The sequence below is a fragment of the Asterias amurensis genome, chromosome 10, assembly GCF_032118995.1.
Source record: "Asterias amurensis chromosome 10, ASM3211899v1".
Taxonomy (NCBI): domain Eukaryota; kingdom Metazoa; phylum Echinodermata; class Asteroidea; order Forcipulatida; family Asteriidae; genus Asterias; species Asterias amurensis.
Genome location: NC_092657.1, coordinates 15,408,687 through 15,427,019, shown reverse-complemented (window position 1 = coordinate 15,427,019; position 18,333 = coordinate 15,408,687). Strand labels below are relative to the sequence as shown.

General features: G+C 38.0%; 1 protein-coding gene across 1 annotated transcript; it reads right to left on the bottom strand.

The window, feature by feature from the left end:
• Window positions 1-853: 853 nt before the first annotated feature.
• On the bottom strand, window positions 854-16,961 carry LOC139943173 (uncharacterized). Its single transcript, XM_071939988.1, has 14 exons — window positions 16,775-16,961; window positions 16,048-16,179; window positions 14,530-14,643; window positions 11,819-11,954; window positions 11,037-11,108; window positions 10,543-10,614; window positions 9,986-10,060; window positions 7,717-7,788; window positions 6,950-7,021; window positions 5,834-5,905; window positions 5,523-5,594; window positions 4,629-4,700; window positions 3,724-3,807; window positions 854-2,699 (listed from the first exon to the last, which is right to left on the bottom strand). Exons 1-14 carry the CDS (start codon window positions 16,956-16,958, stop codon window positions 1,493-1,495), a joined length of 2,436 nt encoding a protein of 811 aa, XP_071796089.1. The 5' UTR covers window positions 16,959-16,961; the 3' UTR covers window positions 854-1,492.
• Window positions 16,962-18,333: the final 1,372 nt, after the last annotated feature.

The following is an 18,333-nucleotide window of genomic DNA, read 5'->3' as shown; positions in this document are numbered from 1 at the left end:
TCAAAGCAGTGGCGGTGCTGGCGGTAAAAGTTTCCAGTGTCCAATACATTTAAATAAAATCAAAAAAATTATGAAATAAATGACTCGCTATAACGTTAACTTATGTTGTTCGTTTATAAGTATTCACGCGTCATGTATTTGTTTACTGAGTGTTGATTATATTTATCAAAAGGTGCTGAATTTAAATATTGAGGTTTGTTTAAAGGCAGTGAACACTATCGGTTATTGCTCAAATTAATTATCAGCGTAAAACTTCACTTGGTAACGAGTAATGGGGAGAGGTTGGTAGTATCAAACATTGTGAGAAACGACTCCTCTGAAGTGCCATAGTTTTCGAGGAAGAAGTAATTTTCCACGAATTTGATTTCGAGACCTCAGATTGAGAATTTGAGGTCTTGAAATCAACCATCTAAACGCACACAGCTTCGCGAGACAAGGGTGTGTTTTTTCTTTCATTATTATCTCGCAAGTTTGATGACCGATTGAACTCAAATTTTCACAGTTATTTTATGCATAAGGTTGAGATACACCAACTGTGAATGCTAGTCTTTGACAATTACCAATAGTGTCCACTGCCTTTAAGGATGATTTACTCTACTCGGTATAGGGTTTATTAAAACTGTTCGTAGTTATTTGTTTGTTTCTGATCACTACAAATCAATACAACAATTGTTAAAAAAAATATACGGAACATGCTGTGCTAAAACTTTAATGTGAATGATTGCCGTAAAAGTGTACTAATTACAGAAAATTTAAACTGTTTGCCTTGATCGAGTTTGATGTTTAAAATCACCTTTTTAAAAACAAAGAGTTTAAAACACTCTTACAATTCTTCTCGAAGACACTGGACACTATTGGTGATTGTAAAAGACCAGCCTTCGCAGTTGGTGTATCTCAACGTATGCATAAAGGACAAACCTGTGAAAATTTAGTCTCAACCGGTCGTCGAAGTAGCGAGATGTTAATGAAATAACAAAAAAACATCCTTGTCACACGAAGTTCCCTATTGCTGGTTACCAAGAAAGGTGTCATGCTCATAATTATTTTGAGTAATTAACAATAGTGTCCACTGCCTTCGAAATAACCACATGTTTATGTCTGTCTGTCTGTTTGTCTGTCTGTCAAGTCGTGTGGGTTGTGTTTATATGTGGTACTAAACATACGGTGTGTTGGGCCGTGTTTTTGTCTTCAGAGCACCAAAAACCGCCGCCCTGTGAAATTTGATGTGTAGAACATAGCCCCCCTCTTGAATATGTGGACTTGACCCAAGTTTTTGAGCATATCGTGTTACCCTTGTATATGATGGGATTCGTCTAGGAACATATTATTTAGAGAGTAAGTTTCCATTGAATAAACCAATAATGCAATGAACATTGCAGGCTCAATACGGTGATTTTAGAGTGTTGAGCAATATGATTTTCTGAAGATGTGGTTCGCATTTGTTTATCATTCACCGACCAGTTTGTTTTACGACGATCAGACTGGCTTCCGATCAGAGATTGTTGTTTGTTCCTGATCTACTCCGTCGATTTGATTGTGTGTCTTTGGTCTGCTGACTGTTCATAGGTTTCAGACGGACTGCATCAATCAAACCAGGTTTGCGACATTTACAACACTTCAATGTGACTGAGTTCGCGTTGGAGACCGTGTAGAGGTACGGGTTAATCGCTGAGTTGATCGGTATCACGAATACAACAACCCAAGCGTACGTCTCGTCTGGTATGTCGACGGCACCAGACTGTGATAAAATCCCCATGATGATTACAGGCATCCAACAACATAAGTCAGTACCGACTATAAGGAGCATGCGCGTTGCCATGGTCATCTCCCTCCTGCGGTGCTCTCTGTCTTTCCTCGCGTGTAACTTCTTCGCTGGTAACTTGATGATGACTACGAACGCTATTGCGGAGTAGCATACGATGACTACCAGGCAACAGGCGAAGTTAATCCCAAGGTACACAGTGGCCGAGAATATCCAGGAAGGCCCGGCCTTCTGGGTGACGGTTTGGTTCAAAAGTGTTTCCTCAAGAAGTGTTTTGTTTGATGAACCTGTCCTAGGTTTGATCACAAGAGGGAGCCCTACACATATATCATATAGCCCGTAGAATGTCTGGTTCTTGCCGTCGAGTAAATCCTGTAGAAACACTGGAGGGAGGCTGATGGCTAGGGCTATACACCACATGACGAGCGTCGCTACTCGGGCCGATTCTAACCGGAACCATTTCTTCCCGAATGGGAATACCACACATAGGAATCGATCGATGCTGATCATTGTAATGAAAAACACCGACGCCTCTGAGCTTAGCATCGACAGGAAACCGGCGAATTTACAGATGGGGCTCGACTTCCAGTCGTTCGCATGGAGAAAGTAATCATCCTGATAATGAACGTCAGCTCCACCGACTATCAACATGTACACACCCATGATAAGATCCGACACAGCCAGATTGAGAATGAGGACCGATTGGGAACGCTTGCCCGAGTCTTTCATGTTTAGTCTCCATACAATTATTCCCGCATTGCCGATGAGGGCGCTAAATCCAAGACACCAGACGAAGACCCGTAATACGGAGCTGTGCATAATCCGGTTGCAGCTCAGGTATGGTATCTCCGTATGGAACTCATTGTCAGGAACACAAGTGTCGATTCCGATGGTTTTCGTGTCAAGGAGGCAACACATTTTGGAATCGTCAACCAACCTTTAGGAAAAATAAAAAGAAGACAAATAAACAAAACTTAGATTAGTCTGAACTAGGTTGATATGAGAGTTACCCTTGAATAAATAGTTTAGTTAAAGGGAAGGTACACGTTTGGTAATTACTCAAAATAAATGTTTACTTAAGAAAACTGACTTGGTAAAGAGCATTGTAGAGCTCTTAATAGTATAAAACATTGTGAATGCGAATCCCTCTGAAGTAATGTAGTTTTTGAGAAAGGGGTAATTTCTCACTAAAATAATAAAATACTTCTAGCTAGAAGTCTTTTATTCCTATCTGAAAGCACACAAAACCGTCCAGCAAGGGTGTTTTTTCTCTAATCATTTTCTCGCAACTTCGATGACCGATTGGGCACAAACTTTCACAGGCTTGTTGTTTTATGCATGTGACGGGATACACCAAGTGAGAAGACTGTTCGTTGACAATTACCAAACGTGTACATTCCCTTTAAGTATAGACGATGTGACCTATGTTTACATTCAAACCGCCCTCTGTTGACAAAACACTATATACGTCATGTTTCGCCGGGCACTGAGTTGCGTAGTCATAGTAAGATTGCGTACACTTTCTAGCTGGCTGCCAAAACACAAAGGTTTTGCCCGGCGGTATGCGCGCGAATCATGTTATGGTTTTAGTGTGATGTCAGAGGTCACATCGTCTTTAGAGCCGTTTACTAGTTATATGTCCGGACATATCCGTCACCGATAACATTCATAAATCAACACTCTTGTGTTTGTATTTCCATTATAAATAGGGGCTCCAAGGGTCAAATTAACTTTTGTGATGAAACCGACTTTTGTCCTAATTAGACAAATTTTGCTGACGTAAAACTTTTGCAAAAGTAAAGGTTTGTATTGTTATTGTCTGCAAACAATTTTAGTGGATTCCTAAATGTTGATGATACTCAAAACGAGTACGGTTATCATCAATTATAGGTAAAATGATAATTTGTAAACTTTGGTGTATTAAATGTTCTACATAGTTTATAAACTGAAGCTAAACTTACACTGATGTTAGGTATGTCATATGTTCCAGTTCGTGTTTATCCACTATGAAGTCGACTGTCTCATTGGAACGACGCTTCAAGACTCTGAAATAAAACAAAGCCACGAACAAAAACAGTTGCTTCAATAGTAAAACATGGACAAGAAGGACCTCCAATGGGAGACTTTGGAACGCTAGGTGGCAGCAGACTTACAAGGTAAAATATGTCAGTTGTTTACGTTAGTCCTGAGCATGCGCTCATTACCGATAACATTGGATTTTACCTGGTAAGTCTGCTGCCACCAAGCGTTCTATAAGTCTCTAAATTGGGACAAACGACACACAAAGTTTGAAGCATCCAGTCCAAATTGTGAGAAAACTAATTGAAAAGCTTCCGTGCAAAGTACCTGGGTATTATCTATTATTTAGTTTACTGTCTCGAGTAATTACCTAAGTATTATGCCTGTGATATTTGTGTTAACATAGCTCGGGTAGTTCCGAGTTTACTGTACTACATCGGAGTATATGGGTAAACCCAAATGTAATGGAAATGATAAAACGCAGACATTTTGTACGGATTCTGGATTACAAAAACAAAAATAGTTTTAATGCTGTTTTGTCCGATTACTAGTTTGCATTGGTATTTACGAGTTTATGGTATTTTTAACAATGATTATGGTAGTCTGTTAAAAGTCCGATTTTTGTTGTTTGACTGTGACTACAAAATTGTACAGTGAAATGTGACATGAGCATTTTACTATAATATACTGCTATGTAGCAAATGTTAGCTACTTCGTTGACCAATGGACGATGGACCAATGGACAAAGCAATTTTCACATTTGCAAATGCACATTGTTTCCATATACAAAGTGAGGAAACTTTAACAAACGTGTACCCTGCCATCGATGGCAGTAATTTAAACTTACAGTAATTCCAGACTATCCAGACCATTGAATGCCCCAGGTTTGATAACTGTCCATGGGTTGTCGCCTATGTCCCTGTAAATATATGTATTACAAAATGTTTGATTATACTAATAATATTAAAAACAAGAAGGGGAGAGGCGAAGTGCTGCGAAGTCATGATTGAAACAATCTCACTTGCGCTTGGAATTATACAACTGTTTCCACTTAAACGAGCCTTGTACTTGTATTGCGGCTTACGCCAAACACCCACATAACACAATTTAGTCAAAGTGGGTTTAGTATTTTAAAGACAGTGGACACTATTCGTAATTGTTAAAGACCAGTTTACCACTTGGTGTATCTCTCAACATACGCATATAATAACAAACCGGTGAAAGTTTGAACTAAATTGGTCGTCGAAGTTGCGATATAATAATGAAATGAAAAAAAAACTTGTCACACGAAGTTGTGTGCGTTTAGATGGTTGGTTTCGAGACCTCAAAATTCTAAATCTGAGGTCCCGAAATCAACTTCGTGGAAAATTACTTCTTTCTCAAAAGGGAGCCGTTAGGGAGTCGTTTCGCACAATGTATTATACCATCAACCTCTCCTCATTACTCGTCACCGATGAAAGTTTAATGCTAATAATTATTTTGAGTAATTACCAAGAGTGTCCACTGCCTTTAAAGGGTATATGTACTATGTCCACGTATTTACATTAAACTTACACAATTTGAAGATTATGGTAGTAATTATGATAGTAGAAAGCTTCCTTTGAAATTTTACTTATTGAGGTGCTTTCTACTATCAGTATATTCAAACCCTGCAAGTTTAATGTAAATCTGTTGACATATTAAAAAAAGTACCCAAATCCTTTAAGAGAGTAGTTTCATACTAAACACATATTATACTTACAGGTGACGCACCGAATGCAATCCAGTGAAAATGTTGGGTTGAAAAACCGTCAGCAAGTTATCCGAAATATGCCTTAGGGAATTAAAAAGTAAACATAATTTATTTCACACCAACTGCTTCATTATGGACAACATGTAGGCCGACTATTAAATAAGAATTCACAAAGCAAAATGTCAGATTAATAATTAGAAAAAGATGGATAGCTTCCAAGTTGATGTGGCGAATCTCCGAAAGTAATTGTTATTATTAAAAGCCACAGTATATCTTACTTCACTCTTACAAACAATATCTATTATACAAACAATACTCACAATACTTTTAGATTATCAAGCCCAGCAAACGCACCAGGCTCAATGGATGTAATACGGTTTTGTACGAGATCCCTGTAAAACAGAAAACAACATGACTTTGAAATAAAAGTTGGCTATAATAAGCATAGCTTGATTGGTTAGGTAGTCATCGAGTCGGTTGTATTTTATGAGCATGCATGCGTGTTACGCCTCAGTAAACTCTGCACTAGAGGCATTTTTAACTTTGCCAACAAGAAATCGATCGACTTCTGGAAGTGTCATCATTTTTTTATTTTCAATTATTTGATTATTGACAGCAAGTTGATGACTTCATGAATTTACTATGACATCTACTTGAAGACGAGCATGAGAATACTTGATAGGTCTTACTTTCGAAAATGTCAAGATCACGTAATTTGTTTTGTCTTCAAAAATTCATCACAAAACAAATGGTTTTATTAATATACCTCATGGATATTTCCTTTGTTGATAGACAAACCGTCTTCGGTCTGCCGAATGTTAGTAAAACACTCAGTCATTATAACATAATTATGGCTGACCAAATTCATAATTTCTGCAAGCTTTCACATAAATAGTTGTTTTGTTTTTAACAAAATCATTTTTTTTTTTGTAAGAATTGTATAACCCTTTTTTCGGGGGGGGGGGGGGTAACATGGGTTAGCAGACACCCGGCTGTGACGTTGCAAAATAAAGGTCTAAATGGTGTTAGATATCCTCATTATCCTGACGATGGCTAGAGCAAGCTAGTCGAAACGTTGAGACCAATTCAGAACTTACTCCGCGGCAGTCCGTTAATTACGATCATATAAGCTAAAGTAGTAGTCCAGTCTATATTCTATACCATCCGCCCTGGTAAATAGTTTAAAAGGCAGGGCAGTTCTTTTCAGAACTGAGAAGTCTCCCGAACCTCCGATTATCTACTCCGCGGCAGTAGAATAAAGCAATACAGTTCTATAAGAACAACTCTACCTGGCAAGTAGATGCACACATGGTGTTACCGCAAACCAAATATACATCCTCATTTTTGCTTTGAAACACTGTGTCGGTGTTGCCACATACCAATGTATTCATATTAAAAACAAATGTCGTGCAGGGAAATAATATCTTACAACTTACAATGAGAGCAGGCTGCTCAGGTGTCGGAATGTGTCGGATTTCAGCGTTTGGATCTCGTTATTTGCCAGGCGCCTAAAACAGGTGAATAAAGAAGCGTTAATGGTGATCTTTTACACTAGATACTCTGTTTTGTTTGCGGTAACACCATGTGTGTATCTACTTGCCAGGTAGAGTTGTTCTTAGGGAACTGTCTTGCTTAGTTCTACTGCCGATGAGTAGATAATCGGAGGTTCGGGAGACTTCTCAGTTCTGAAAGAACTGTCCTGCTTTATAACTATTACCAGGGCGGATGGTATAGAAATATGATTGGACTACTACTTTAGCTTATAGGATCGTAATAACTGTACTGCCGCGGAGTCAGTTCGGAATTGGTCTCAACGTTTCGACTAGCTTGCTCTAGTCATCGTCAGGAGACTGAAGCTAAAGTAGTAGTTCAGTCATATTTCTATACCATCCGCCCTGGTAATAGTTATAAAGCAGGACAGTTCTTTTCAGAACTGAGAAGTCTCCCGAACCTCCGATTATCTACTCCTCGGCAGTAGAATTAAGCAAGACAGTTCCCTAAGAACAACACCTGGCAAGTAGATACACACATGGTGTTACCGCAAACCAAACATATATTGATACCCCACCATGCAATGCCTCAAATCCTATATACTCTGTTTTACATAATACATCTGTCCCTTGAATCTCCATCTCGAAATCCAAAATATAGCCACACAATATTATGAAACCAGATGAGCAAACGCCATACAAAAGGTACTTACAGAAATCTAAGTTTTGCGAGCCCTCGGAACATGTCTTCATGTATTTCTACAAGACGATTACTGTCTAGCCGTCTGTTGGGTAAATACAAATGTTAACTCAAAAGTAATGAAAGGCTGAAAATTAATTTAACAAGCAATGGAGTGATGTTGATAGTAGGCCTATAACACATTTTGAGAAACCGATCCCTCTGAAGTAACGTTTTTTTTTTTTTTTTTTTTTTTTTAAGGAAGAAGTAAATTCTTACTAAAATAATTATTTGAATTGATTTTGAAACATCAGCTAAGGTCTCAAAATCAAGCATCTGAAAGCACACAACTTGTACGACAAGGATGTTTATGTTCTTCTATTATTCTCTCGCAATTTCGACGACCAATTCAGTTCAAATTGTTACAGTTTCGTTTTGCATGTGTTGAGATCACCAAGTGAGAAGACTGATCTTTGACAATTGTCTGTAATATTTCGAAACAAAGGTAGAGAAATATGGAAGCTATAAAACGTAGTTGTTTGAGTTGCAACGTGAATCAAGATGGATCCTTGTTCTTTATTCACCTCTGAACTTTAACCTTTGAATAATAAACCTGTATGACAACAAGTCAATAGAGGGCGCTATGCTACATTGTCCAGTGCCTTTCAAGTTTTAATGCTGTCGGGTTTTGCTTCCTAGCCGATTCATTTCTCAGGCGGAACAGCTAAATACAAAACCCGACATAACCCATGAAGTTCTAACTAACAGGGTGCTTTGTCAGCTTTGTTCACCTCCGAACGGAGTGATTTTTAGTTGTTTTGTATCAACGAAATGTAGAAAGTAAATAAATGGTGATTTGCATTTCACTTGCCTCGAGGCCTTGATTTACAAAACACCTGCGGAAGTGTACCTATACTATAATTGCATTGAATTGTAATCCATCAATTGTCTTTACATTCAAGTTCACAAACCATTGCCTCGAAAGAAAGGGAATATACATCTGCAAGTCGGCATCAACCACACTTTTTTTTTTTTTTACGTCAGACGAGTTTACGTCAGACATGTCGAAACTCATAACAAGAATGATGGTGAGATGTTTTTATTTTGTATAGGTGAATGTCCGCAAATTGTAACTCTGCGCTGTTGATTGTTGATTGAGCAGTAATTTAAAACGACTTGTATTTGTTTCACGCTAGAAAGAAGCAAAACCAATTTAAAGAGAAATGTAATTAAAAATGTAATGGTCGTGAGTAAGCGTGGGCGAAGTTAAATTGTTTATAGGCTGTGATTGTGTTTACGTTCATATCAGGTGTCCGATGGGGTACACCCAGAAACGTACCGCGGATGAAAAAATCATATAATTTGCAGAACTGAGAAAGTAATAATAATAATATCGAAGTATATTTGGTTTTCGGTAACACCATATGTGTATCTACTTGAGCAGTGTCTTTCCAACTAGACTACCGAAGTTGCTCGTTTGCTAGAGGCAGTTCGAATCTCACCCGAGTAAACATGCCTGTGATACTTTTTTCACAGCACTCGGGAAAGTACTAAGTATACAGTGCTAACACACGTTGATGTATGGGAAAAAATAACAATATTCTTTACCCCCGATGCAAATTCAACACAGATTATACAGAGAGATAGATTATTGCAGTGATTAATTTGGATACAAATTATGTAGCATCTCATACAAGTTTTCAAGGTGATACGGCGCATACAGCAGCCACAGCCAGGAACATCGGGGCTACACAACACATCGGACCAACGGCGTTACGTCCAATCCGAAGGACGAAGCAATGTTTGAGTGTCCTGAATTGTGAGAAACGACTCCCTCTGAAGTAACGTAGTTTTTTACCAAGAGGTAATTTATCATCTAAATAAATATAAACTTCTGACCAGAAGCCTTTTATTCCAATCTAAAAGCACACTAATTTTTACAACAAGGGTGTGTTTTTTTGCTTTCGATTGCTTGCAACATCAACTACCAATACTGAGTGTAAATTTCCCAGGTTTGTTGTTTTATGCATGTGTTCGGATACACTAAGTGGGGATACTGGTCTTTAACAATTACAAAACGTGTTCGGTGTCTTTAAACGTCATCTATCCCAGCTTTGATTGGCTTTTGAAAGGACGTGTTGATACTGACATTGAAACTAAAATGAGTTGTTATGATAATATCTCGTCTTATGTATTTTATTTTACTTGTTAACCCTTCCGAGCAGCCCCGGGAAAACAAATGAAATGCAGCTGTTTTTTAAAAGTAATAAGTGTCTGCAAAGCGAAAATGCAATGTTACTTACAGTACTTTGACAAGTGACGTCAATGGTTCAAAGACTCCCGCATCTATGGTAACCAAATCATTCATGTTGAGCTTACTGCAAAGCCAAATAGAGACGTAAAGTAAAATAATAATTAAACTATGGTGAGTAGAAATAGAGGGGGGGGGAATCACAAAACAACAACAGGAAGAACAACAACACACAGACGCAACACAAGTAGAAACTTATATTTTATGTGACACTTAGCTAAAATGAACGGAGCACATCACTGCAACGAAAAATATAGGGGCCCTACGAAAACCATTTAAATTAAGAGATACCAATGCGTGTACACAAAAGATGCCATTAAATATTGCATGCATTAAACGTTTGATCTCCTTGTTTCGTGCGTTCGAAAGAGGGAATTGAGGATGTTCAACTATTTTTTTTGCACACGAAACATTACCGTTGAGCGAACGTAATACATTTAAAATGTTCAGCCATCTGGTCAATTTAAACAGATTAACTAATGCGTTTCATTAGTACAAACAATACTTCATCAATGGCCTTAAGCAAACCAATCAGTTCAAAGTACTCACAGAATAGTTAGAAGTTTTAAATGACGAAAAACACCACGTTTCAACCTCGTGATATGGTTTTGTTCTACATCCCTGGAAGAAGAAAAACAAATACAAACTCCTATTAAAAAAATAACTATATTACATTATTAGTTTATTGAACACTGTGACACCTATGTTCCCGAGTTCATTTCCTTTCCGAGTTAAAGCTATGTACATAGGGACCAAGGCACGCGATTGCTACGGTACATACTGATTATCCACCTTAGTCTTTCGAACCACAATTTCGAGAAAAAAAAATGCCAATTTGTGGTTAAAAAAAGAAGGATCATTAAATTTTAGTTTATTTTCCCTTTGGTCCGGATATGGGTCACTATAAACTACTCGCATTTGTTTGTGCTTAATTAGCCTCCCCCGTATAAAGGTTATAATGTCGGTATCGGTAAGTAAATTAAATATCATTGGTTATTTGCATTGGTCTACGTTTTGTTTTTCTTTATACAATTATAGCTTACAGATTGATGAGGTTCGGTAAAGCATCGAATGATCCGGGCTCCAAATCCGTGATTAGGTCTCGCCTCATTTTGCTGAAAGTAATGATTTAACAGCAACAGTTATTTGTTGAGATGCGGAATAAAACCCATAAATGATTCCACACAGAAAACCCAAGCAGTCAGATAAGTCTACGTTGTCCATTTTGGCTACTTAACACTATCCCGATGTGCAGTCACTGTCATAAAGGGAACATCACTGTTTCCCCAAATTTGTTCCCTTTTGAGTTTCGTCTTTTACTCTTAATAAAGACACTATTGGTCATTGTCAATGACCAATCTTTTCACATTGTATATCTCAACATATTCATAAAATCACAAACCTGTTAAAATCTGAGCTCAATTGGTTGTCGAAGTTGCGAGATAATAATGATAGAAGAAAAAACCTTGTCACATGAAGTTGTGTGCTTTCAGATGCTTGATTTCGAGACCTCAAATTCTAAATCTGAGGTATCGAAATCAAATCCGTGGAAAATTACTTCTTTCTCAAAAACTACGTCACTTCAGATGGAGCTGTTTCTCACAATGTTTTATACCATCCATCTCTCCCCATTACTCGTAATCAAGAAAGGTTTTATGATGATAAATATTTTGAGTAATTACCAATAGTGTCCACTGCCTTCAAAGGGAACATCATTTTCCCCCCAATTTGTTCCCTTTTGAGTTTCGTCTTTTACTCTTAATTGAGACGAATGTTAAATGCTTTTACACTTAAACTGCACAAACATGTTCGTGTTATGACTTACATTCCATTCGTACGTCTTGGTAGTTTTCGCAGAGCACCGAGGGCGTCAGGGTGACTTGTACAGTTTACTTGCATCATTGGTATGTACAGAATACTGTTCATTTTACATGTGCAGCCTCGTGGACACAGTCGAAGATCTGGATTTATAGAAAGATAATATTGTGGAAATATATAAAGTTAACACATGTACTGCGAACAAGTGAATAATCTACCAGTCTGATATTTAAGTTGCACACTTTGGAGTAACAGCCACTTTATAGGATAACTAACACAAAAGACGACGTATCCGATTGGTAAATATTCTAACAATGAACCACCATAGATGAACTAAAAAGGGAAAACAATTCTTTTTGGTGTGAGACTAATATGGTTTGGAAAACTTCGCAATAATAAGAACTGAGTCAGATGTACGGATCATTCATGTTTCTCTAATACTGAGGGTCTCTGTGTTTTACTTCGCAAATTAATGCTGAAAATAGAGAGAGAAGAAAAGTTGGTACCCGCAGTCATCTCGCTATGCGTAGATTCACAAGACCTTTCTGCTGAGCATGTCAAGCTGTATTACACATGATCTTTTACGTGAACCTTGTTTAATATTGCTATGTCAGTATTTATTATGACGGACAAAAACACAACAATCCCTTTCTCTACATCATATGGACTGAGAGTGCAATTGCCATGGGATGGAGGGGTGAAAATGTGAAGCAGCAAAACCGCTAGACCTTTCTGTGGAGAACAGTTTTTTTTCTCTGCTGAGCAAGTTAAGCTGTATTACACATGATCTTTTTACGTGAACCTTTTTAATATTGCTGTGTCAATATTTATTACGATGGACAAAAAAGCACAACAATATACTTCTCTTCACCATTTGGACTGGGAGTGTAATTGCCATGGGAGGGGGGGGGGGGGGGTGGGGGGGTATGGAAAGGTGAAGCAGCGAAATCAACCCCTACCACAAACACATCTAGGCCAGCCGTCAAGCTCCCAAGCATATGAGTTGTTAAGCGGGCCTTAAGGGACGGCGACGGAAATTACTCTTGAAAGCATTCACCTTGTCAGATGAAGCTTAATATTGTTACATTTCAACTGACAAGGTCAATGCTTTCAAGTTAATGGAATTTCACCTTTTAATTGTCCATATGTGTTGCCATTCACCTAGATACCATTTGGGGACATGGTGTTATTTACGCTGATTCTATGAGAATCGTTTTATCGTTTTCACTTCCTTCGCGAGTGTTTATTGGTTCGTTCCACCGAACATTATTTGTAGGTCCGACTGATTGATTGAGCACATACTCGTTCTCTGTTTCCTCACCTAAAATTATGACTTTTGGTCTTTCCAACTTCATTTTTTTTGTGTAACAATCTTCGACCAACCATGGACGATATGTAACACTATGTTTCCATCTATTTCCACTTGATTGCACTACCGGCGGTTATCGTGAAGGGGGAGAAAGTAGTTCGTTCATTTGTTGCTCGACCTATTTTGCGTAGAATGTATTTTGTACTTTAATGTATGGAGCAAAATTAACCAGTGCGTCCAAAGCAGCTGCCAGTACCACCCCCCCCCCCCCCCCCCCCCACTCAGCTACGAGACGTGCAGCTATCACATGCTTGTGAACGATCAAACACCACTGATGCGTACGGAGATGCGATGTCTGGACCCTTAGGAACTGTCTCTTGACGGTTGCCTTTAGCTTGTGTCACCCCCACACAAAACCCAACATACGTTTAGTATGAGACTCAAACGAAACAACTGTTAATGCTCTAGGATATTATGTCTCTCTGGCAAGTTGGCTACACAGTATCGTACATAATTGTTTAAATAGTGGATGAGGCTTATGTCATGCCTCTGGGAAATCATGTCGTTGACGTTTTTATAGTTTATGTAACGCACGAGCACTTCAAAACTCTGGACACTATTCGTAAATATCAAAGACTAGTCTTCACAGTTAGTGTATCTCGATATAATATGCATAAATTAATAATGAAAGGAAAAAAAAAAACCTTTTCATACGAAGTTGTGTGCTTTCAGATTATGATTTCGAGACCACAAATTCTAAACTTGAGGTATCGACATCAAATTCGTGGAACCCTATCTCTTTCTCGAAATCTACGTTACTTCTGAGGGAGTCGTTTCACACGTGTTTTATTATATCAACCTCTCCCCATTACTCTTTAACAAGTAAGGTTTTATGCTAATAATTATGTTGAGTAAAAACCAATAGTGTCCAGTGTCTTTAAGACATTTTACACTTGAAGATGCTGTGTCAGATTTCTTTTGCCGATTTTACCCACAAATTTTGACGGGGTCGAGAAAGTTAGAAGCTTTCATTTGAGCCATTGCTTAAAGTCCGCCAATTATTAGTAGCAGTGAAATAAAGTGTTCAAAGATAGTTTTTGTCGGGATCCCGACAATATATCACGTGACCAATTCTTATGTGTTTTACAAGAAACGTTTAAAATTTTTGCAATGATTCCTGACCATTAAAAGTAAAAGTTAAACTTTGTTTCGTTAGAGCGGGTGATACTCTTTGAGATACCATTCACTCAACAAAATATATTTTTTAGTGTTTGGGGCAAAAAATCTGACAAAGCATCTTTAAAGCAGCACAAAACAAAAACTACGTTTTTTAACCAACAATTAATAGTGGTTCGTTGTAAAAGGTCGGGTTGCTTGACAAAGGATGTCGTGAATGCCAAATTACATACCGCATAATTGTTCATCTTCACCATTCGGACAGTCCATGATGCTATCGCAATGGAATCTCCTTTGAAGACACGTGGCACCATTGTTACAGTGCTCCTTAAATGGACACAATTGACCTTCATTCAAACAAAACGAACGAAATCACATTCAATAAAAAGTGTCAATAATATGTCTAATATAGGTTTTCTCGGCCAATTTCAGTAAATGAGCAGCCAATTTAACCACCAAGCTATGAATGCCACTGAAAAGGGTCGTTCGATTTCGTGTTGTTATTAGTCAAATGTAATGTCACGTCATTCGAGTTAACAAAATAGTCTTTCAATTTCACAATTATTCATCAAAGCAGCATTGAAATTCGCAGACGCTTCTTGGGGCGTGCGTGCCTCGAAAAAGAATGACGATACGCTAAACTGAACCTAGTGCTAAAGGAATTTGACTTGATTTAAAACGAAGTTGAATGGCCGAATTCTGAATTTGAAATGCAATAACAACTGGAGAGGCATAACAGCTTTAATTCAAACGCATAAAAATGAATCTGGCTGCTTATTTGCCGAATTTGACAGAGAAAACCTATACTAATGACGATTTACTGGAAATGATGGGTACAATTTCAAAGAGTTTGTTTCAAAACAACAACAACAGCATAAAAAAAAATGATGACAGCAACAACAACAAAAGCGAAAAAGAAAAAAACGATGGCGATGATGACAGCAACAACATGTACAACACCAACAACAGCGATAATGCCAATGACAACAAACACGACAACAGCAATGACACGAGCAACATCTTCCTGAATCAACATATTTTAGCCTTGGCTGACCTTTCTTCAAGGTCGACTTATTTAAAGACATATGACACTATTCGTAATTGTCAAAGATCAGCATATGCATTTAATTTAAATAAAACTGTGAATATTTGAGCTCAATATTGGTCGTCGAAGTTGCGAGGTAACAATGAAAAAAAGAAAAACAAAACTTGTCACACGAAGTTGTGCGCTTTCAGATGCTTGATTTCGAGACCTCATTCTCTAAATCTGAGGTATCGAAATCAAATTCGTGGAAATGGGCTTCTTTCTCAAAAAACTACGTCACATCAGAGGGGGGGGGGGCGTTTCTCACATTGGTTTGTACTATCAGCCTCTCCCCATTACTCATTACCAAGTAAGGTTTTATGCTAATACATATTTTGAGTAATTAAACAAAGTGACTAATGCCTTTAATGTGCTGGATTGTGTTTTCATGCAACCCTTAAAGAGTGCGAAATCATCGTTTGATGGAACTCCCCCTCTCCTGTTAGTTGTGAGGTGAAATATTTAAACAACTTAATAAATCGTGCTAAGAATTATTCTACACGAGCCAATTAATTGAATTTATTAGACCGAACAAAACATATTATCTTCAGTTTTCTTAGTTTAGTAAATGCGTTTTGAATTTACACCTAAATTAAAGAATAACATAAATAAAACAAAACAGTTACAGTTTGTGTTCCATCTTATGACGTCATGAACGACCTACCACAGTTTCGCTCGTCTGATTGGTCTGGACAATCCAATATGGCGTCACAACGCCCGGCTCTATCCACACAGGCGTCTCCGCTGTCGCAAAGAAACTGTGCGGTTCTGTTGTTACATGTGCTCTGAAGGGAATAATCTATATAAAAACACATAATTTCGGTTCAGTTTCGGTTTAGTTTGATCTTCATGGTGGCAAGTTTCAATGGATTTTTAATTGATGCGTATTTATGGCAATACAACATTGTTGGTTGATGAATATTACAAGGTTGTTTTGATGGAACACTATGCGGACTCGGTTCCTCAAAAACGTGCTTTCATTCCAGTCATAAGTAGGGTGTTAGCACAAACCTTTCCATATCATTAAAAAAATGTGTCACCATGACGGGACATTACAATTATTCAATAAGGGAGAACAATAACTTCAATATCCTAACTTGCACATCATTCAGTGGATGATTAGACAGGTTAAACGTTGGTCATGCATGAATATCAAACCTCGCAAACATCTGTGCAGAGGTTGCAATGTCGCTAACTATCGCTTATAATGTATGGAACACTTCAACAAACGATGGAGGCTTGTGTGTAATGTAGACACAATTAGTATCGCGAAAAATGTTCTCGATGCCGTAAATGTTTTCGCAAATCGTTGCATTGTCATAAATTATCAGAAATATTGTTGTTTGGTTTGCAGTTGTCACAACAATATTGCGAAATAAATGTAAACCACTTACCTGCTGCAACTTGAAGTAGTTTCAGCGAGAACCGTGCATTCACCTTTGACCCTGATCCGTCTGACCAATCAGCGCCTTCTGCCCAAAATGTAACTTTGATCACGTGACCGTAGGACACAACTTCGCGTAGCTTGGCCTCGCGTGGGTTTCTTATAATGTATTGTGTGTCATTCGGGAATGTCATATCGGAAATCCCGAACGAAGCGCTGAATGGCCAGATTTGCAAATCATGCACAGTTATTTGTATCCGTGTACTCTTTGATGATGTTATTGTCCATTCACAGTCTGTTGATGTGATGACGTCAGATGGGTAACCAGGTGACTGTAAATAAAGTGATTCCATTGGGTCAAGTTGAATCGAAGCACTCCCACACGGCTCTGTATTGAAACAAAAGAGTTACATTGTTTTATTTGTTTTAGATTTTTTTGTTGTGTTTAAGCACTGTATACTGAGTACTTTCCCTAGTCCTGTAAAAAGAAAAAAATATCACAGGCATGTTACTCTAGTGGCATTCGAACCCACGACCCTTGCAAATCTAGAGCAGTGTCTAACCAACTAGACTTCCGATGTTGCCCGGTAGCTAGAGGCAGTTCGAAACATATATGTTTTGGCAGCGGGTACCGCAACGATTATAAGAGATGTTCAATTTGGTCAATATTGTTGATTTGTGTTTGGATCGGTTATCAATCCTTCATTCAGAAACAGCAACTTCACAGTCCCTAACGCAAAACAGTACTATCAGTCAAATGGTTGATTTTTAATTTTAATTTTTTTTTTTATAATTCAATAAGATAATATAATAAGATAATTTCGAAGTCTTGTATAGCGCATGTATCTACCAAAACAACGTGTACTCAAGGTGCTGAGGATCTGCAAACTGTTGTATACAAACTTTCACGAACCAATTTACCATTGTTTATTTTGTTTTTGTCATGGTATGGCTTATTTCATTTATGTGATTACAATTATTGTCCTTTGATATTCAAACGGGAAACTCTAGGTTACAGTACCTCTCAAGATATTGATGCTTGTCTTACGTCCTATTTGCTTCTCTGGAATATGAATTGAATTACACCGCTATTTTTTTCCCAACGAAACCGGATTAAATAATAAGTAAACATTGTATCAGGTCATCTTGTTGGGTACAAAGCTTTTAAACTTAAACAACAAGGCAATCTCCTTAGTTGGGATGACGTGGTAAGCCTGTAAAATGGACACGATGCCGATCTATGGGCGTTTTGTTTACTGGAATGCGAATGGAATTGCATAGCTATCTTTTCCCCGATGCAAACCGTATTAACAATAATGTAAAGCTTAAATCCGGTCCTTATTGTGTAAAAAATTACAAAGCTTTTTATTTTGACCAAGAAGAATTAAACAAGCAGGAACTCAGTTGGGAGGACGCCGGATTTAAAGCCTGTAGAATGGGATAGAGTTGTTGATCTGTATCGTATTACGGACACGCGATACGAAGCATAAACGCCGCAGGGCCATGCCATGAATGGTTTTAACCCTCTGGAACGATCTCATCTTTATGCATACACCCATCAACTGTCAG